Source organism: Lutzomyia longipalpis, chromosome 3, assembly GCF_024334085.1.
Source record: "Lutzomyia longipalpis isolate SR_M1_2022 chromosome 3, ASM2433408v1".
NCBI classification, from domain to species: Eukaryota; Metazoa; Arthropoda; class Insecta; order Diptera; family Psychodidae; genus Lutzomyia; species Lutzomyia longipalpis.
In genome coordinates this window covers 761759-784263 of record NC_074709.1, presented here as the reverse complement: position 1 = coordinate 784263, position 22505 = coordinate 761759, and the positions used below count along the sequence as shown (strand labels likewise).

General features: G+C 33.4%; 1 protein-coding gene across 4 annotated transcripts; it reads right to left on the bottom strand.

Annotated features, from left to right (window-relative positions):
* Positions 1-230: 230 nt before the first annotated feature.
* Positions 231-22254, bottom strand: LOC129793954 (matrix metalloproteinase-14). 4 transcript variants are annotated; one of them, XR_008750977.1, is made up of 8 exons: positions 21290-22254; positions 16537-16691; positions 6610-6739; positions 6207-6483; positions 4173-5073; positions 3041-3206; positions 1621-1726; positions 844-960 (listed from the first exon to the last, which is right to left on the bottom strand). XR_008750977.1 is itself a non-coding variant. In XM_055834496.1 (7 exons), the coding sequence occupies exons 2-7, from the start codon at positions 16687-16689 to the stop codon at positions 836-838; spliced, it is 1752 nt and encodes a 583-aa protein (XP_055690471.1). In that variant the 5' UTR covers positions 16690-16691; positions 21290-22254; the 3' UTR covers positions 231-835. The 4 variants fall into 4 exon arrangements, 2 of the variants coding, with proteins under 2 accessions (XP_055690471.1, XP_055690472.1); XR_008750978.1 differs by having other exon boundaries at positions 3119-3206; XM_055834496.1 differs by lacking the exon at positions 1621-1726 and having other exon boundaries at positions 231-960.
* Positions 22255-22505: the final 251 nt, after the last annotated feature.

Below are 22505 nucleotides of genomic sequence, written 5' to 3'. Positions count from 1 at the left end.
AAGGCAAAAATAGAATTTATTTCCGCAATAAGAAACTTAACAATGATTTTTACAAAGAAAAAGTTAAATTAGACTACAAGAAACATTGCGTTTTGGTGGGAAACTAATCCGACTAACCTTATTAGTTTTCTTTTTATTTACCGTAAAATATTTTAATAAGAAATTTTGACGCAAGTTCAAGGAAGTAAACAAAGTAGAGTAATAGAAAAAGGGGGGTGAAATAAAAGACATTTTGGATTAATTAAAATCTCATAAAATGGATTTTTATTTTAAAAAATACTACAATTTCATTAGAATTCAATCACTCTTTCATCCATTTAAAAGCTTCAATTGGATTCATTCATTTGATGAAATTATCCATTTTTTTTTTCATAATACGTAAAAATAAACTCCAAGACAAAGATTTTTTTTTTAATTTTTGTCCTTTGATCAATTTTATGAACTCTACTAACGAGATATTCATTCACTAGTCCATCATCTAACTAAAATTCCTTAAGTTTAAATATATATTTATAATTATTATTGGTATATAAAGTCACATTCACTTTGTATCTCTCTCACGTTATTTACAGGAAGGCACTGAATATTTTTTTTTATTTAATTTTCCAACGTGTAAAAAATATTTTTATTTCGTTATTTTCTCTACAAATTTGGCGCACGTATTGAGTTTTGATTTTTTTATATATAGCAAAGGCATCCTCGACGAGGGTTGAGGGGCTATTGAGCTTTTTCTTTGTTTTTTCTATAATTATGTATGGAAAAGAACGAGAACCCCAAACCAATTTGGGGGGTTCGTCGTTCGTATTTTATAGAAATTAAAAAAAAAATGTTGTCCTTAGTGGCTAAACCAGTGTCTCAGGGCGAAGAGAGTACAGGAGACAATCAGGAGTGGCGCAAAGGGATGATGACTAAATGCAGAACTGTCCCCATGTTCATCATGTGCCGGACGCTCATCAGTTCCTATTGTTTTTTTCATAAAGAAAGATTGCTTATCAGTTTAATTGATTCATTGGCGAAGAATGCAAAGAAAATTCCGCAGAGGGGCAAATCACTTGGTAATGTTTTGAGCATAAAATTTTCTTTGAGGATTTTTATTAAATATTTTTCATTTAGAATTTTTCAAAATTTTATTTTTTTTTATTTTAAATTTTCAAAACCCCTCAAAAACATTTATTTTATGCTTCTGTTACAGAACTTGTTTGCCCCTCAACGTTTTTCTTCAATTTTCATGCACGTTTCTGTTCCCTTTTTCCAAAAAATAACTTTTTTGTGATTTAAAACTTAAACTTGTGACTCAGTGCTCTCTTTTGAAAAAATAAAACTAATTACTTCAGCTATTTACAATCTCATGATCAATTTGATTTTCTTAATGATTATCTGTGTAAAAAAAATTAAAATTTAGAAAATGCCACACCACACAATGAATGCCAAAAAATAAATAATTGCACACACAATTTTGGGATATCCTCGTCCAAGGAAATTATATCCTTTATTAAATAAAAAGTTAATCAAATTAAATAAAAACCAAAATCCCTAAACCTAAACCGCCCAAGTTATCACCCAGAAAAACAAAAAATAAAAATATTTACAAAATAAATAAATAAAAATTATAAAACGTACATGTGAAGGGCTGGCTGCAAAATCTTCGATGACAATTTTAATTGTTTAGAATTGAGGACATTTTTTTTAACACATAAAGAACGGGGTTAACTTCGGAGACTATAGCCTGCAAAATGGATTCATGCTGAGTCAAAATAAATCAAATGGGGGGCGCCTTAATTGATAAAATTTATTCAACTTCTTGTTAGAAAATTAATTTTCACACTCGGTGTTTTCAGGCCGTGCTTTTTCTTGTGCTTTTGTGCAATTTACATGCAATTTTTCATTTTAAAAACTTTGTGCAATTATTTCATTTCCAATTCATTCAAAGTGCTTTTGTGGGTGCATTGTTGGTTAGACTTAAAAAATTCAGTGCTTTGAGGAAAATTCTTTGAAAACTTGTGCAGACTTAATATTAAAAGGGTTTTGGGGAAGGATTTAAAAGTGCGTGAGAAGTGTAAGAAAATTAATAGAGTTAGTATAGATATAGATAAGGAAGATTTAGCTTTATAATTTTTATTTAAGAAGTTAGTGAAACCGACTTATTCAGCAACGAACTTGTCGAATTTCGAGTTTAAATTTGAATTTTTTGTTGGCTATAAAAATGAGTTAAGTTTAGTTTTTTTTTATATGTTTATGTTTTTATTAAAGATTGTTAGAAAAATTTTCATAATTGGGTTATTAAAATTATTAATTAGTATTAGAGCGATGTTTTGTTCATTAAATAGAATATTACAAGTTTCCTTGGAAAATAATTTTTAGGATACAGAGATTATTATGTTTTTAAATTTTTGGAGCGAAATTAAATTAGCACATTTCTGGTTAAAGGATTAAGAAACAGATTTATTTATTTTTTTCTTAAATGAGAAGTATTTTCTTAAAGGAGAAAATAGTCTGTTAACGAGAATTATTGCTAATAATTTAATCCGGATATGCCCATTTGTCCTCTTCTAGAGTATCAAATAATTTCGGTTATTGCGAATTTTGAAAATGATTTCTTAACAATAATTCTAAAAATTCATGAGCATATTCAGGTTAAAAAAATAAAGTCAAACTGATATTTAATTTATTTGATTTTATTTAATTTTCTTTTCTTTTCTCTTCACTTGTAACCTAAAGAAATAAATCAACCAGTCATTGTTTTCTAATTCTCGTCAACAATTTGCAGACTCTTTATAGTTTACACAAGAATTAAATTTCCCAGCACCTACATAGAGAGACTCAGAGAGATCTTATGAGACATTTTCTTAAACACACAACACTTGACAAGAACAGATGGAAGAAAAAAAAACTTCCACATTCGAGCACATGATTAGTCTTGAAAAAATTCAAATTATCTCAAATTCTTTTTTTTCTCTTTTTTTTTTTTTGGAGGGGAAGTCATTTGAGAGCATTGGTTGTGTTATGCTCCATCATACGCGATTTTGTCGGTTTCACTTACCTCCGGCCTCCATAAGGATATCCCCATCGATATCATCATGACTTGATTGACTGTACTCTGGATCAGCGATAACATTACCTAATGAGCCAAAGGACGCAGGGACATTCTTGCACCCAAACCACCAGTGTGCTGTTGGTCGTGGGAAGGGAGGATCCGCCGCGTCCACCTGTAAAGTAGGTACCAAAAGGTATTTTGATTGAGTAAGGCTTATCGCACGCATAATTTGGTCACTGTTCACTATCAAAGCCCCCTTATCGCACCTCCGATGCTCTACTTTCCACGCGATGACCTCATGGGGAATATATCGCGCGTAAAGTTTTTTCGGAAGGTAAGAGCCGTGTAATAAAATGCGTTATTTCGAATGAAAAAGCACATTTATCTTGATATTCATACTATTTTCTCGGAAATTGCCAACGAACTCTAAGAAAAAGACTTTTGTATAGGAAGTGTGGGCGTTGTGATTTGTCTCAAAACACAGAAGAAAGGTGAGTAATAATTTGTTCCAAATTCTCATGGGATGTTCCAATAAATTAATTAATTTTGGATGAAAAAGAATATCCAAAAAATCATTTAAATACATGATTTTCACACATTGTGAGTCATTTGAGGGAATTGTGATAAAATTCCAGACATTAATACGTAAAGAGTGGAGACTAAATATTTTATCAAATTCAGACATCATTGAGTTTTTTAATCTTTTTAAGAACTATAAATAATTCCCAAGAAAATTCAATTGAGTCAGTTTCATTGAAGAATGAATTCTTATTGTTAGAGCCTGGAGAAAGCAAAAATATTACCTAAACGTCGCTGGAAAACATGAAAACGCCTCATTTTCTTTTCAGTCCTATTGCAAGTCTGATTAAATCTTAAAATCATCGTCGTTTGATCTTGTTAATTATCAAGAAAAAATATTTAAGGCAAGAATAGAAATAACGGATGATTCAAATAATATTTTTAAACCAAATCAATTCTTAACGGTTTCACATTTCAAACTGATAGAGAGACAACTCCACCAGTAATCTTGACCCTCAAGCTAAGCTAATAAGACTAAATCATTACTCTCTTCTCTTCTCATTCGTGGCAGATAGTCAAGATGCTACAAAAAATATTTAAAAATTGTGAATAAACTCACCGAGAACGTTCTATCGTTGAATCTGTAGTATTTGTTGTCTTTGAAGAAGTACGTGTACCCATTTGTGTACTGAAGAGCCCCATCAATGTTATTGGGAACACCCTCCCAGTTGGAGATCGGTTTGGGGTACGTTGACTTCACGGGTGGCCTCTTGAGTGGATCAAACCGCCAGAAGCGTGTTCCTTTGTAGAAGTAAATCTTCCCATTGCCACCCCACACAAGGGCTGCATCAATATTATCCGGGATGCCTGTGAAGCCTTCACTGATTGGTTTGGGGTAGTCACCATCGACTTGTCGTCCGTTGTAGCGCCAGTATTTGCTGCCCTGGAAGAAGTACGTCTTGCCATTTTTGTAAGTAAATGCAGCATCAATGTTCCCTGGGAGTCCGGGCCATCCCTCTGAGATACGCTTAGGATACCCCTCGGCTACGGCATTCTCCGTTAGTCGGTAGTACATATCACCCTTGAAGGCATAAGTCATTCCATCGGCTGAATTGAAGATCGCATCGATCTTGGCGTCTTTGCAGAGTTCATTATTGATGGTATTAACCGACGTCCTGGGGGTTGTTCTTGTGGGCGTCGTAGCTCCGGAGCTGGTCTTGCGTCCGTAGAGTGCTTGAATACCTTGAACGTCGTCTGAATCGAGTCGGAAATGAGGGTCGTAGCCTCTGTAGAAGGGAGCCATGAGGGCGGATCGAACATCTGAATGACTCAGGCCCAGAGAATGGCCGAATTCGTGGGCGGCCACCTGGAAAAGGTTCGTTCCGCGCGTGCTGCCAATGGTCCAGTATTCGGCGTCATCAAAATGAGCATCTCCACCGTATACGGGGAAGTAGGCATGAGCCAGGGTGCCACCAGGACCGTCAAAAGGATCCCCATCACCATGCTCATTCTCCTCAAATCTAAATGAGTAGATTAATAAGTTTTTTATTTCTTATTTATGGTTCATTTAAAAATATTTTATTAACAAGGAAAGCTACATGCGTGTCAGGGTTAATATATATTAATTAATAAGTATTGTATAATAATTAAATCTTTGATAAGAGATAAGAAAATCATTTTAACTCAATAAAAATTAAGATCGTCCTTTGCAGCTGTTAAAAAAAATTATTTAAATAATTCCATTAAATATACTCTATTCCACGTCATAACAACTATTGCGTTATGTTGGGATTTATTTTTGCAAAGTCGAACGAATTGCCGAAAAAAGAGCCCAAAAGTAAATTCAAAAATAACAGAATTACTGACTTTTTTTTTTACGAAAGAACTATTAAATTGCAATTTAGCAACAAAAAAAAACCACACAACGAGCAATTATATCACGTAAAATCGCTAGAAAATGTCTGTAATTGCGATTAAATTGACGAAATTTTGCCCAGAAAAACTATTGATAACACTCTTTACTCTGCTTTTTCACAATAAAATAGCACATTATTCAATGATTGCACAGTCATAAAATGAAAAAAAATGAAAAAAGAGAGACGGGGAATGTTGCTCTTTTGTGGATTTATGCGAAAAGCCATTTAATTCCATATGTTGGAAAATTTTTCTGGCATTTCCGCTAATTTCCCGAGAAGTCTCCTCGAGTATTTTCGTGCGAAAGGGTGATTTATGTTCTCCACAGAGTGATATTTTTATACACATATAACCATCGTTAATCACTTTGATTTTGGAACAATGAAATCTTTCTGTGAGATAATTAGCAGCAAGAGAGATGACTAAGTTTGCAAGCATAGTGTCACAAATTAATGAAAGAAAAAACATTCCATAGCTGCGTTGCAAACTGAGGAGGATGCAAATAATTCGAGGTAATATTAATAATCATCTCCGATAATCTCCTGATCACATAGTTGCGGATTAGAATGGTGCAAAAAAATGCGATTAGCAATGATGATAGGAATTTGCAATATAGTCATCCCTGGCATAATTTGCAGTGACTTTATTAGAAATAAAAAAAAATTACCCTGAATACCCACAGCATGCACCACGAGGAAGGATCTTTAATGCCAACACCGTGATTACCATCGAGACTCACCTTATTTCAATGTGCACCGGATTCGTGCGTTTTGGCGTAAATGTGAGATCTGTATATTCACTCCATACTGAAAAAGCTTTTGCAATTTCTTTGTCAACATCCCCCTTGTTGAGTCGCTTTGGGTATTTGGCAATTCGATAGGTGAGCGCCTTAACCTTCCATCGACTACCTTGGAGAGCATAGCGCTTCGACCGGGAGTCTGTGCCAAATCCCACCTTGTCTTTGACACCACACCGTGGCAGTGACATTAGCTCCATTGTTTCCTCATCTAATTCACCTGCAGCAGGAAAATAATTTTTAAAAAAATTGTAAAATATTTTGAAAGCAGAAATCTATTTCTAGAGGGTTTCTAGAATTTGTTAAGAGAGATGTTTAAAAAATTCAATTTCAAGGATCAACTCACCAGTTACATTAATACCGGCGAATCCCTGGAAATCCTGAATAGCTTTTGTCCATGTTTCCTCCTGCAGCAAACCACCATTTGATGGATTTCTCGCAGAAGCAGGTAGATATCCAAATTGTGATAAATAAATCTGGAAGAAGAATTAAAAGAAAAAACGGAATCTTATCATAACTGCAAAACTCCTCACCTAATCATACTCAAGGAATGTGGGGTAACATCTTGTAAACAATCTTGTAGGAACATTTATCATCTTCATTTCTACATTCTCGTGATTGTCTGGCGCATGTATGGAAAAATCCCACAAGTCCGCTGCACGATTAATGTGCAATTGGTTAATAAAAGGGAGTTATTATTATTATTTTTTTCTCTATAAACTGCACCAGATAAATCACCGACAATCACCGAGATATCGCCTTTTTTCCGCACATTGATTTTTCTTCCGATTTCATTTAGCATAAATTAAGCTATGTTGCGCGAGAAACAATTCTATGTGCAATGTGTGGAGAAGATCCGCCGAGAGACACGATGATGAGTATTCTCTTTAATGAATGTATTCAATTGGCTGAGAGGTGCATAGCAATTTTATTATCCCACCTTCTCTGCAAGAATTCAAGGTTCTTCACGGCGCGCATTTTTTTCTCACATCGAACTTGAAGCTTTTGCAAAAAAGTTCTCTCTCTCTAATTTATATGTTTTGCATTATATATATTTCCAATATATAAATAATAAATTTTGCATTTTTCACCTCTCTCACTTCCATTGTCTATTGAGAATTCTGCGTGATGAATTATGAACGAGATTGAAGTGATTCTCAAATGGAAGATGATTAAGTGTTCACCGTTAACTTCCTTATTTGTTAGAGCTTTTTTTCTTTTCTTACTGTTCTTTTTTCCACGTGCCAAAATTCTTTACAATTTCAATTTATTCTTTCTCCGAGAAATCTGAATATTTTACTAAGAATTCCAGTTTGATACAGAAATCTTCTCCTCTCAAGACACATGCCAAATATTTAAGTACGACAGCTATTTTTATCGTCTCTATTTACCTACCACCCCCGCGAATTTTATTAGACAGAACTTTAGTAGGTACAATAAAAAAAATAAACATTAAATTGTTAACAATAGCACAGATAATTTCGCACATTCTGGCTGAAGTTCTCCCAAAATAAAAAGCTTTTAATTGGATAATTTTTGTGATGAAAAATTTCCACTTATTTTCCTCATTTGGCCCACAAAGGGAAGTATACAGCAGCTGCGTGAATATGTAAGGAAATTGAAATGAACTTTATTGGAATGACAATCACGTTTTCAGTTAATCTGTGAAAAAATTGCAAATTCATTCATTTTCACTTTCAATGGCGTATTTTTCATCCATGCAGAAAATTACAATTTGTAGTCGCAAAACGCACGCGTCTTGACCACAAAAGTACGACACTTGTACAGTAGGTATGATGCGAATTGGAGCACGTTGAAAAGATAAAGATTTGGCAGCTTTTTAATAATAGAGACAGGGAACCAATTGAGAGACAGAAAGAAAATTCAGAGATAAAATATTTAAATCTTTGATATTTTTCAGGAGGGTGACATAACTCCTATTTTAGTGAAGCCAAGAAAATTAATGGTGGACGATATTTTGAAAAACTCTTATTAATTTTATTAATTAAGTGTATTAATCAAAATGAGACACCCTTCCAAAGCTCTCAGTTGAAAGAATATTAAATTCCCTATCCAGTGATGTCAGAAGTTATAATATTGAAGCATTTTTCTAGCTCTTTCAGCTGTTTGAAAGTTGATAAGTCAGTAACTTTCATGGAAAATTTGGTTTATATCAGGCTCCTGATATTATTTAATTTCTTAAAAAGCTTTTCGGAGTTTTTTTTAACTCGCGAATTGTTAGAATATTTTTTTAGGGGTGAAGATTTGTAATTTATGATGATTTTTCAGTATTTTCAGCATATTTTTACGTATAATAACATAAATATGCAAAACAATCCCAACCCAGGTCGTTTGTAAGACAATTTAAAATTATTCAATTTTATTTTTAAATCAAACACAATTAATTTGATAAACGTGTCAGTATTCATGTGTTCTGTCCTGTATTCTTCATTTAATTTCCATTATAATATTCTTCTTGGGAAATATGATGATTTTTCTATTATTTTATCATAAAAATTGATAAAATTGCAAATATATGGACGTTTATCAGACAATAAATATATACATTTTGCATTCCAATAGATCTCCCGTATGTATGTTGGATCTGCGACTCAAGCTGCATGCGTTATGTATTTATTTCAATGATATAAATTAATATGAAATTGAGACAAAACATGGCACTTTAGACAGGCATTTACGACACGATCGACAGTAATGAAGGAAGCGTGATTACGTGTTGTGAATTACCGCGAAGGGTACTTAATGAAGCTCGCTGTAGAGCATCTCTAACTCATTTGGTAAAGCATGTTTACAAAAAGCCGCATCTTTTGGACTTTAATGATTAAAATTTGTTTGTGTATTTTAGTGTAAAGTTATTTTGTATTTATTTTTGTACAAAATCAAATCCAATTTGCACTATTTCGACGTATTTTTGGAGGTTCTCGACCGCAGTGTTTGCGAAGAAATTTCACGGATTGCAGTGGCAAAGTGTATGCGGAGGGGTTTTTGGGGGTGAAGAACTCTTTGAAAGCACAAAATTGGCGGGAGCCTCTCGCGGGGGCCGATGATCTCAAAAATAAGCCATATTGTGGCTCTTTTCGGCAGACAGAGATTAAACAGTCAGCATTGATTGAAATTCACACCGCAGCACTTCTTGCATTATTCATTGTTTATCTATTTAGTCAACAACATGATGATGATGGGAGACGCTCGATGGGGAGGGCAGAAAATACGAGGAATCGCAGGTCAAACCGCTAAATATTCGGTGGTTATCCTGCAATTTGAATACACCATAATCTTTTAGTTATTTTCTCAGGAGGAATTGCAGACAAATCGCACACGATTGAGATCTCTGAGCAATTTTTTTTATTGTTTATCCTCCCATGAGGTTCTTCTCCCGCGCAAAATAAAATTAAAATTCCACATGTGTTCGGTTGGCTCTTTGTCATTTTTCTTTTCCTGTGAATTGTTATTTTCTGTCCCATGAGAGCAACTTTGCACTAAATGCTCTTTTGTCGCATTTACACAACATGTCGCATTGCAAATTCACATCGATAAGATGTCAATCAATTACCCTCGTGGTGTGTGACAAGTTCGTGTCATTTGTACGCACACATAATATAATTTAATAAGCCCGGGAGTAAAGTGTTCATTTTACGCTGAAAATTGTCGGGATGCTCTTTGTCTTCTTTTTTTTTTTATTGCAATGGCAAGCATCAATCACCCGGCGTCTCCATCGTGACTACTTCACCGTGTCATTCTATACTGAGAATTTGCAATTAAATTGATCTCCGTGCAATTTGCACACTTAATCCATATTTGTTTAGTGAATAAATTACTGGCTCTCTGCCCAATTGATTTTATGAAATCTCTCTGTGTGAGGAAGAGCTGCAAAGACTTTCATGCTTTATGACTCAACACAATCCATACATATATTGAAAAATACAATTTATATGTGTGCTACTCGAGAATCGCTTTTTGTCCACAATCTAAACCACTAAATATACTGTTTAATAGGTGATTCATCCCACTAAAGTATACAATCATTCACTTTTGCACTTGCATACAGTGTGGGTATTCAACAAATTTGCTTGTTGCCTGGTAGAGAGATCAAAGAATATATTCTTGATTTATTTATTGATTTTTATTGATTTGAAAAAAAAGTCTATTTATTATTTTAAAATAAATAAAGGAGGTTTGGTCAGCCAACGAAATTTTCCATTTTCCACTGGGATCAACCAAGAAAAGCCGGCAAAGATTTGCTAAGAAATTTACGCAGAAGCTCATGCTTTTCTTTTGAGATCAAATAACGAACATTTAAAATAAACGTTTAACGTGAAAAAAAAAACATTTGTCAAAATTTAGAGAAGAAACGTCAATTCTCTCAAATTTTTAAAATAATATAGTTATTATTTTAAATAAATTAAATAAGATTTGATTTCATTTTAAAATCAATCACTTGACTACCTATGCTACCATTATATATAAATTAATGGAAAGTTAATTCTCCCTGAATTTATTGAGTAAATAAACAATTTTTTTGGCACCGGAAATTGAATTAAAAAACCACAAAACTCTTTGAGTATATTATAACTGACAACCACAATTTATGAATTCTAAGTTACTCAATTGAAAGATTTTCTGTTGAATCTCTCAACCAATTCCTGAGAAATTTCTCCGTTGTTTCGCAGAAAAATTAACATTTATGTTTTTTTTTTCTTCTATCTCCGAGAGAAAATTGAAAGTGGAAATGGAAAAAGGTTTATGTGGGCAGCGTTCGATGTGTGCAAAAACAAATCACGGAAGGTTGCCTGGTCGATTATGAAATCATCATAAATGGGATGAACTTCCGTAGCACATACACCTGCCAATTCCACATGATTACAAGCTCTCATGTAGATTTTTTTCTATTGCGTCCGTCATTGGGGCATTGCTAAGTCAGACACTGTCACGGTCATTACCGTTTTCGTCGTCCACCCGGCATCGACGCCACAATCATATTTCTCGCGCATACAGCATACAATTGGCAGATATTCATGGGATTTGTGCATGAAAAAATTCCAGGTGAAAAATACCGGCTGTGTGTGACACACGCACAGTTTTGCTTGTTTTTTCCCGCAACACCCACACCAATGTGGGGCTACCAACTAATCACAAATGCACCTGCACATATTGTTAGGATTTTTTGGGATTATTCATTTTACGCGGGAATTTCTCGGCATAAACGGAAGACAATATAAAATCATTGTGAATCAATTAAATGCGAATTTTGTGGGGATATAAAATTGTGGGAGGATCGACACCTTTTTCCGGGGCAGTGCGTCACGGTGGTTACGAAATTGATTCATTCAAATTGTCAGTAGTTTTGAGATTAAATTCATCATTGGGATATCTAAATAAAACGTGCAAAAATTCATATTTTTACCTGATTTAAGGGTTAAAAATAAATCGACGTTTTAATCGTTTTAACCCGGTTTTAGCCATGAATTTCCTAAATTTCTTAAAATTGTAATTTTGCCTATGAAGCTGTGAAATTTATCTCCTTTAACCGGTACAATTTAATGATTGTGAATTATCCAAACTTTTTAAATGCTATCAATGTTGACAAAGAAATAGTGCTAAATTCGGTCCAAAAGTATTTAAAAAAATTTTTTATGATTAAGAATGTAATTCTGAATTAATTCTAAACCAAGTTCAATACACAAATATGAAAACTTATTTTCCCCTTGTCTATGCTCAGCTCATTCCCCGATGGACACTAATCATGAAGTGCTAATGTAGGAAATTATAATAACTCGCGTAAATCTTTCCAGAGCGGTGCCCCACCGATCAAGGATATTTTTTGACATTTTCAGAATAATAATTTACACGGAGAGTAAGAGAAAATACATAATATTGGCAAATACATACAAAGTGGACATTTATTATTCATTTCATGTACATTTTCGTATAGTCATAATTGCACCTTGACAAAGAAATCATTGTTCTACTGAGAATGAATGTGTTTTATTGGACGTTAAAATGACGAAAACTTAATAAATCTCCTTCTCATTCAGTTGGAAGGGCGATCCCGTGAAAAAAAAAAGAGTCAACCATCAACACTGATAAATTATGCAACTTCATATCACTTTCATTGACAATTTTACGATCAACTTAGGCACGCTAGTGTGCACTTAGAAGGGTGTGAGACGTCCGGGCGATATATTTAATTTTCCGCGCTTATTATGAAGGAAGTATTAGTCACAGAAATAATATTCAAATATGTTCAATATGAAGAGAAAAATGCCTCCATATCGATTTTATTCAACTCAATTAGTCACTAATTTCCAGGCTTATTTCTACAAATTGTCTGTCTCAACTCCTCCCTGGCTATTTAGTATAACTCAAAACGAATTAAACTCCATTGAATACAGGTCAAGAAAATCGATTAGGAAGAAAATTTTCTTTGCTCTTTTGGTTTTTTTTTTCAAGAAAAAAGAGGTCGGTTGATGAGCCCTATGAGTTGTGTGGAGTGTGAAGCAACAAGGAGGTAGACTTAGAGGAAAATAAAAGAAAAGCAAAAGCATGTCATTTTCCCATCGTTTAGTACATCCAAAATTAGCTCCAAAATTAGAATATGAATTTTATTTTGTTGTATCTCCCCTCAATGAGTTCCACAGTGTACTTCTCAAGTCCAAATATACAAACATACAGGAATGCTAACATTGTCGTGAAAAGCTATTGACCTCACGTCCTCACACACTCAGCTAATCTACATCAACAAGGCGTCGCGGCGCGGGGTGGTAAACTAATGATTAATGCATATCTAGGACAAATCAAATGCCCTTTAATCGTTGGTACATTCACTTTTTTTCCACCCTGTATGGCATTTAAAAAAAAAAAAGGAGAACTTTCTATTAACGCGATAGCACGCAAAGAAACATTCCTCGATGGTGAGTTCATGGAGTTTTCTCTCATTGTGTCCTCGCAAACTAAATGCGGGGTGATGGTGGAGATGGTGTGGGCAGAAGAAGTTCATAAAGCATGCAAGGGAGTCTTTCGAACTCTAAAACGAACAACGACCTAGGACATTGAATGGAAATTGAGTTTAATTATGTACAACGCGTCCTGGCGAGTTTTTTTTTATTTTTATTTTATTCCTTCTAAAAAAAATTCCAGCATAACTTTGCGGTAATAGAAAATCTGATAAGGAATCCATAAAAAGGGGAGAATGTGTGCAAATGTTATGACTTTGCCAAAGAAGCCTTGAATTGCCAAAGACAGGCCTTGAGGTGACATTTATAATACTCAGTTTCATGTTAAAAGTTTGTGGCATTTTAACAAAGAGCACAAAGAAATTATAAGAAGAAAAGTAATGTCGTGATATGCCTTGAGAGTGTGCAAAAGGACATAAAGGAGACTAATAGTCGGTAAACATACTTATTTTTGGAAATAACAAAAAATGCAAAATGTTCAATTGATGCCTTAAATGTTTGTTAGGTAACAGAATATTCATATTTTAAGAAATAATAAAACAGGAGCTGAAAAATCCAGCCGAAGTTAAAGAAATGAAAGAAACACAGCCAAAATTGCAAAGAGTAATGTCATTGATATGTGTTTTACCCCTTCAAATGCAAGAAACATCAGCGACAATGTTTCATTAGTGAATTTGCCAAAGTAATTTTATGTTTCAATCGCTGAAACAAATAAGAGTCATAAAGCACAATTCTGACATCAGTTCTTACAATTTTAAATGCAAGTTTTTGCCGGTTTTCCCAGCTTTTCATTCCATTTCCAGTGGAAAATATAAAGTTTCCTGAAAATTTCTTATTCATTTTTGATCCTCTACAATTTTATTTTTATGAAGATATTTTTCACAAAGAAACGAATAAACTTCTTCTTTTAGAGATTCAATTAGAAAATATCCTTTCGCTGGAAATTATGATTAACAGAAAATTATTTAATTAGCTCAGGTCTCCTGTATAATTTATTTATTTTTAGAGGTTACAATAAAGGACTTTCATGAGCTTACTACTCCTTTTAGAAGCATCAATATAATTTATTTTAAAGTGAATTTTTAATTAAAGAAAAAAATGAAAATTCAAAATATAAAAAATGATTTTTTGCGTATTAAAATTTCAATTTTTTTATAACAGATTTATCTTTCATTTTATATAAGAAAAAAGAAACTAAATCAAAAATTGCTCAACAACAGTCCAAATTCCAAGCCACAAAATCATCAAAATGAAGCAACAATTGCACTTTCATCAACGATAAGATTTTTTTTACAAGTAGAGGAACAAATAGACGTCTTTTATATGACATAGAATCTGTTTTGTGACGACATTTTCTTTTACAACAAGTAATTGTGCTTTTTCACAGGAGAAAAACATACCAAGACAATATATTAAATGAAAGAGCTTTTCGTAAAATTTCCCTTTCACCCAGAAAAGCATTTTGTTGATGTTTTTTGTGCAATGAAAATGGGTTGAAAAATTTCTTACAAAGTATATAACGTCTTGGAGAAAATCAATGAGAAAGTAACTTTGGAGGGTTGCCGTACTGGGGCACGATGTATGCAAATAAATTTCAGCGAATATTTATGAATCAGACATGGAGTGTATATAATCCGATGGTATGCTATAGAGGATATTTTGTTTTCAGTGCATGGATTAAAGGTATGTATTATAATATTTAGCTTGACTCACAACGAAAATTGTTCATTTTGTGGCTTTTGCCATTTTTTGTCTCCTAAAGAATTTTTGCAATATTTTTTGGAGTTTGTAAAAAATGCATTTCGCACAATTTCGTTCGCCTTATTGCCTTACTTTTTAACCCCCACTGACAATGTTGCAAAAGTTTTGATGCAATTTGCTATTGATTGGCTAAAATAATTCAAGGAAATTATTGCTAAATTCTAATTTATATGACAGATTTTATTGCAAAAAATAATGCCAATTACATTCAATGTTTTGTCGCAAAAAAGCATTCAAGGAAAATTGAGCCACTTCTGCGTTTTTTTTTTCTTTCAATTTATTCTTGTCTAAAGATTATTTCCAGTAGCATATTTAATTACTAAAAGTGCTTCGGAGGGACTAAATTAAGACTATTTATATGCGGGGGAGTACAAAGAGAAGTTTTTCTGCCTTAAAGCAAAGGTCAGCAAATGGACACAATCATAATTTTCCCGCCTTTTGTATTTGACCCACCCTCATTTTCACAAAACCACCCTCTGCAAAAAATATTAAGCAAAAAAGCCACAAACATGCCATGTGGGTTCACCCAAAATCACCAACAGGGAATTTTATCATAAAACTAGCATTAAAATCCCCTAAAATTCTCCTTCAATAACCTGGAAAATTTCCACCAAAGATCCCCCCCAAAAAGACACACATCAGGGGAACATTAGAATTCAGAAAAAGTCTCTATGATGGTCAAAGGTGATAATGATGATTTGCGGCTGTTTATATCCAAAGCATCTAATTACATATTCGATGAATGTCGCATGATTCTTGCGAATTTATGGCTGTTTCTGCTATTTTTTTTTCCAACACACTCAGTCTCCCCAATATAATACTGCCTTATACTCTCTGGGGACAGACTTCCTGACAATGACTTTTTTGGCAAAAAAAACATGAATGACGTTGAGTACGTCAAGTTTTATCTTTTTCAATAAAACATCTCAATTGCTTTAATTATAGTCTGTGTCGCTTATACAGAGTCTTTCTTCCCTAATTAAATCTACAACTTGTGGGAATGCTTGCATGTACACAGGGTGTGACAGAAATCAATATGTAAGAAGTACATTCTGTTGTGCCACACTGTGAGGATTATATTGAGAGTGGTATGTTAATGAGGGGTGTGTCATTGACAGGGCGAGTGTCCCCATAGGTACAGATGTTCTGGTGGATGTTAAAATTTTAATACACCTACAAGCATGTTAGGGGGCACTTTTTATAGCATTTGAGGGCAGACTTTAATTCAACTTTTACAGAAGGAATTTCATTCATTTTTTTTTTCGTTATTGGCTCCTATCTATTTTCAACGCTCCACCTTTGCACTATTTTTTCTTTCTGTCAATGAACCCTTTAGAAAATATTGTTTTTGCTGACTCAACAAAGTACATAGGTAGGTACATAAAATTAATTATAAAATATTCATAGTATAACTAGTTATGAAAATGACAACCCCTCGGTAATTTCCACCCCTTTCTTTTTTTTTCAGGAATAACTGGCAACAAAGAAAGTACAAATGCGGGGGGAGGGCTTAAAGGGGAATTTATTAAAAGACTCACCTCAGCTTGAGACGTTTTGGAGGCAGGTGCTGCGTGTATGACTGCAATCGTCAAGGATACAGTCAAAACAAAGCGACAGGCACCACCTATTGATATGTGTCGCATCCTAAATAGGTTCTGTAGTAAATGTTTCGCCACAAAATCCGCAATCATTGCTGCAAAAATACAAAGAAACAGAAATCAATGTTAATTTTCACTTTCAATCTCTCCGTAGTATGTTCATGCGCGAAGAAAAAGCGTTTACATTGCAATTTGAGCGACTTCTTTGCAGTTTTATTTAAAATTAGTGTTGGAAGGTGTGAGAAAGAAAAGAAGAAATGAAAAATGGTCTCATAATACGGGCTGTTATGATTTTTATGCACTAGTAAAACACCTTTCCGCACTATTGGTTCTGTGAATCGGATTTTATTTTAGTATCAGTAGTGACACATTTAAAAAGAAATTTCGTATTTATTGGTACACACACAGACATTGAAGGAGTGGAAAATATCCCCTTCTTTTGCGATTATTTACTTAATATTTTGTATATATGAATGACAAAATAGTTGGATTTTTGCAAAATTCACCAAAGAAGCAGAAAAAGAACTTCAATACTGGGGTATGGTGAGAAGGAGGAGGAGGAAAGAAAAAGAATGGGTCAATTACATAATTATAAATGGAACTAAATACATTTCACGCTTCATTTGTTGTCAATGACTCCAAATTATATAATTTAATTTAAAACTAAATTCTAAAGTTCTCCTCAACACATTGATACACTAAAAATGTAGCTCACCAAGTAAAATCACAAAAACCACAAATCTATGCTACTATACACATAGGAATTCGCAGTTACGGGAGACAGGTGGAATCACACTATTGCAGGTAGGTACATTTATTTTTCTTCAGAATGTGTTACAAAAAAACTGATAGAGCTTATCGCAAAAGTGATTGCCTCCCTCACACACACCTTCCCATCCATTTGACTCAATTTTTATTTGCTTAAGGTATATTTATTTTAAGTCAAGTGGATTTCCTTTTTGATTAGATACTGGGCGTAGGGTTAACCTTCTGTTTATTATCGTTGCAAAATTGACAAAAGGAAAATTCCCCAAATAATTGGATTCCACAAAATGGTTAACTTTTTTTCTAAAAAAGCTCAAAGAATAAGTAGAAAAGATTTTTTTAAGAATAAAAGCTCTATAAGTAAAAATGAGCTTTGTTGGCTTTTATGAAGGAAATTAAAGGGAAGATTGTGACTAAAAAAAAAAGTCAGAAATTGTTTAAAAAAAAGCTCTAGATATCCTAATTTTTAAAGAGATAGGAAAAAATTAAGCTAGAAAAAGAAGACGAGACATTTTTTTTTATTAAAAATCTTGCTTATCTTCTTTACTAGAAAAATAAACATATTTAAAATAGTCAGTATTGTTTTAGAATCCACGAGAATTTTCCATAATTTAATTGAAAATCTTTCATTTGAAGTGTTGAAGTCTTGGCTGAAGTGCGTCATTATAATGATACCTATGTATTTATTACCTATTATTTTACACACAGAAACGAGAATTGTTTTATACATTTCTATAGAAATATTTTGACTCATTAGATATTTAATAAAGTTATGTGAAAATTGTGGAAATAAAAGAAATAATCTGAATGAATATTGTATATTTAAGAAAAAAAAACTTTTTCTTAAAAGCACAAAAAGAGCTTTCAACAAATATTTTAAAGAAAAGATTATTAAATAATTATTTGTAGAAAATTTTCCATCCAAAGAATTCTCCAAAAAAAATGAGTAGTGAAAATGGGGGAAATGACAAGAAAATTGGGTCAAATCAGTTCACTTCTTTCAGACATTCTGTGGTTCAACAATGTCTCACTTTTCGCTGTTTTCCTTTCAACCCAGACTAATCATCTGTTTTCCCGAATTGGCATTCAGTCAGAAAATTTCTGTGACAATTGCCTATAGCACAATTTCTTCACAACATCACTCATGTGTTGAAAAATTGGCATAAAATTTTCCATTTTCACCAGAGCTTTTTTTTTTAATCTTTTCGGCACGCGCGTCATTTTTCCCCAAAATTGACATACATTTGTATTCATGTTTAAATGTATTAGGATGCGGAAAAATCCGCGAGTTTTCTCTGATTTTTTTTTCTTTTAGCAAAAAACGCGCTAAACCCACAACTCTCTGAACTCATTAAGTGAGAGATTGTTGATGTTTCACCGCATCCACGCGAGATGTGAATCATTTCCATTGATTTGAGGTTTTCCTGCATATACGGTGGCACGAGATCGGTGTTCTGATGTATTTTTTTATGGATGTTTGCTTTACACCCGATAGCTATCTCTGTGTGTGCAAAAAAATCGTATGAGCAACACATAACATTGTAAATTGCAACAAAAGTCCCTTCGGTAATCGATTTCCCGCGCAATTTCATCTGGGAATTTTCTATGGTGTATTTAATTCTATTAGAGACATGCATTTAAATATCGATGCGTTGAATGTTTTTAATTGGGTGTTTGCGGTGGGGAAATGCCAAGGAAGTAATGCAGAAATTGGACGTATTTTTTAAGTTATCAGTAGCGTCAACCAGTGGACAGTATTAGATGGAAATATGCTGCGGGAGATTGTGAATAAGCCATGTCCAATGTGACTCATAGGAGCGGCTCTGTGATCATTATATTAGTTGTTTTATGTTTGTGAAGGTGAATTTTATTATCGCATCAAGGTGCTTTTTGGCTATATACATCGATATATGTGGCACACTGATGATCTTCCAATCACAACATTTTTTTTGCATACTCGTGCTTCTATAGCTGGTTTTTTTCTTTGACGCTCAAGAAAATCTCGTTTGGATTTTTTTTGGTTTCATTTGACGTACGGAATTCCCACACAGACAGAACTAAAGTGTCTGGAAGGAATGTTTTTTGAGGAATGTGCGGAAAATTTAACAAAAAGTTAATGAGAGATGCTTTTCCGCACAAAATTTGCAGAGAAAGGAATGCCCCTCACACGCACAATGGTGACAAAGAAAAGCCCCCGCGCGCGACATTCCCATCATCTCACTTTTGTGCACATGAAAATCTCGAGGAAGTATCTTAGCTGCTCATGCAGATATCAAAAATCTCCCAGCACTATCTCATGGGCTTTTTGCTTTGGGACAAAGAAACACTATAAATATTCATTCCGCACTTTGTCTCCACTCATTGGGAATATTAACACCACACACAGTATCAGCGTTGACTCTTTGACGCACGCAAAATTGTGGAAAATTGTGCGAACGATCGAATAATTCTGCAAAAAAAAATTCCCAAAAAGATGCTGCAGATTTCCCAATCAAATTTGTCACGACTTATACAGATCATTTTCCAATGACGGTGAGTCGTCTGTGATACCAATGATTACGCACAGTTTTCCTGGAATTTTATTTTCAATGATTGGAGCCACCTCACAGATTAAACAGTGTGAGGCTCGAAGCTGCTAAAAAGCGCACACTTCCATTAAAAAGCTCACAGTGTGTACACTCAGAAAAATTAGCAGCCGGTGTGAGTAAATTTACAAACAAAATTAGATACTTTTCCACTGAAGGAGTTAATAAGTGGGAGAAGAGATGTTTATCGCAAAATTTCCTGACCATTACTCACAGACTCATTTATTGCACTAGAATAATTCTAGAACAAAGTACAAAGACTTTTAGAAAGTTGTCAATGCAAAGGAAAATCTTAATATTCATGAAATCATAATATTCCAGAAAATTGAGACTTAATGGATTATAAATTGACGCAGATTGATTTCAAATGACATAGGAATAGTATTTTTAAAACAAAAAAAAGCAATACGCATGGTTCTTGTTTCATTTCATTAATATAGAGTGTGTTAATGTGATTTAAAAATATATATTTTAGACTTCTGTCGAAAGATTTAGAATTTTCAATTTTTTTAGATATTAACTTTAAATATCATTTTTTAATAAATTTTATTAAATAATTAGAGATTAAGCTTCTGTGAGCAGAGTTGAAAGCCATGGAAACGTTGTTTAACCCGTTAAGTAGAAGAATACAACTTATTCATTAAATTGCATTGATTAGGGATTTTTTTTTGAAGAAATATGTTCTAAATGAAAAGATCTGAATTAAAAATTATTCAAATTAAAAAAAATTCAATTGGTTTCTGATACCTAACTAAACTGAACATACAAAAAGAACCCAAAAGTTTCATTAACCCTTTGAGGTTAGTTTTAATTTTTAATTTAAAGAAAGCTATAGATTAAGGTTAAGGTTATATTTTAATTTTATTCAAAAGCCTGACAATAATTCAAAAAAAAATCTTATGATGATAAGAACAGAGCCTAAAAGTTTTTTCGATAAAAAATTCAATTCAAAATCCTTAATAATCTGATCAACTGATTTTTAAATTTCTGTCATAGTTCGAAAGAAAATTTATATTATTTTTAGGATAAAATTAAGAAATTAAAGTCAAAAACATTTTAGCGGAAATAGAACTTAACAAAGGTAACAAATAAACTAACATAAGAAAAAGGAATATAAAAACCAATTATTTCAATAAATTTGGCGTCTTAAAAACAATAAAAAATCTCATAAAATATGCAGAAAAAAAGTAAAAATTAAATCAACAACTGAAAATTATTGCTTTAGCTTTTTTTCTGAGTACAATTGATAGTTTAATTGGCTGGTTCATGGCAAGCATAATTAAATAATCCACTGTCCACTCACAATGTCAGCCAGAGCGCGGAAAAAATCCACATTGACTTACCTTAAATGTTAAGAAGTTTAAAATACTTTGTGTAGGTATCACCGCACTTTTGTCAGCTCTTATCAGCTAAAAATTCGAAGTGTTTTTCATACAAATAAACTTGGAGGGCTTTTGGAGGGATATTTTGGCCTTGGGCAGGATAATTTTTTCCCCTTCAAACAAATTTATTGATTCTACATCACTTTGTGTTCTCTCACTTTTTGGTTTCTTCGTGGATTGTTTGTGGTAAAAAGGTAGTTTCTGTGGCAATTCGGAGGCACTTTTCTTCCTATTTTTCTTGAGACTCCGCTTATCACTGGGATTTTATTAGAAAGAAAAAAATTATCTAATTTCTCATTTCACCACTGCACGACACTTTTAGCTGAGAGAAACTCTTCTTTTAATTGCTGAGCCCGCATTTGTGAGAATTTTTTGTTGTAGCCAAGTTGTTGGCAGAAGGATTTCTCTTGTTTTTTTCGCAATCACCTTAAAATCATTTGGACACACCAATCTCTGTTATTCTGGCGCGATATCTTATCACACACGCCAGCAACCGCAAGTTATTTCACTTCTTTCGTTAAGATAAAGAGACGCTGGGTAGGTGATAAAGGCGATACGTAAGGAGAACAATTCTTGCAATTTTTCAGCTTGTCTTTCTCCTCTAGTAAGACAAAAAATCTTCCTTCTGCGATTTTCGTGATTCTTTCCAAAGAAATTCTTCTGCTTTCTCGGAGAGCAGAAAAATCCTGGCAGTGATTTCACAAAAGTTTAATTAATTAATTAATTAAAAAATACTTCACGATTTATTTCTGGTCTATTATCACAACAGTATCTCTCTGAGGGATAAGACTACTTTGAAGAAAAAAGTAAACTTGCGTGGATGATTTTTTGTTGTTGTAAAGAATAAGAAAAAATGTAAAACTAAATTTGTTCTGAGACACGATAGAAGTGATGTAGTCAATACGACTTCGCGATCGCGACTGAAAAGCAGAAATCAAGCGAAACATATTTTTATACCGAGGTGACGTTACACTATAGTCGAGTTCACGCAGTGAGGGGCCCGAGTTCCATGCTAAACTCTTGACATTCAGCAAAAGTGCTTTAGCAGACTGACAATTAGATTATTCTCAGCTATATGTAGAAGCATTAGAATGCATGCTCCTGCACTCATGTGCGAGGAAAATTTATATTAAAATTTATTTTTAAAATTTTTCCAACTCCCAAAAAAAACTTTTAA

Bases quoted from the DNA above. Each gene is read 5' to 3' on its own strand.
- LOC129793954 (XM_055834496.1), bottom strand. From the start codon at position 16,689: ATGATTGCGGATTTTGTGGCGAAACATTTACTACAGAACCTATTTAGG. The intron at 6,740-16,536 runs GTGAGTCTTTTA...TTCTTCTTCCAG, and splicing joins CCAAAACGTCTCAAGCTGAG to ATTTATTTATCACAATTTGG. The intron at 5,074-6,206 runs GTGAGTCTCGAT...CTACTCATTTAG, and splicing joins CCGGTGCACATTGAAATAAG to ATTTGAGGAGAATGAGCATG.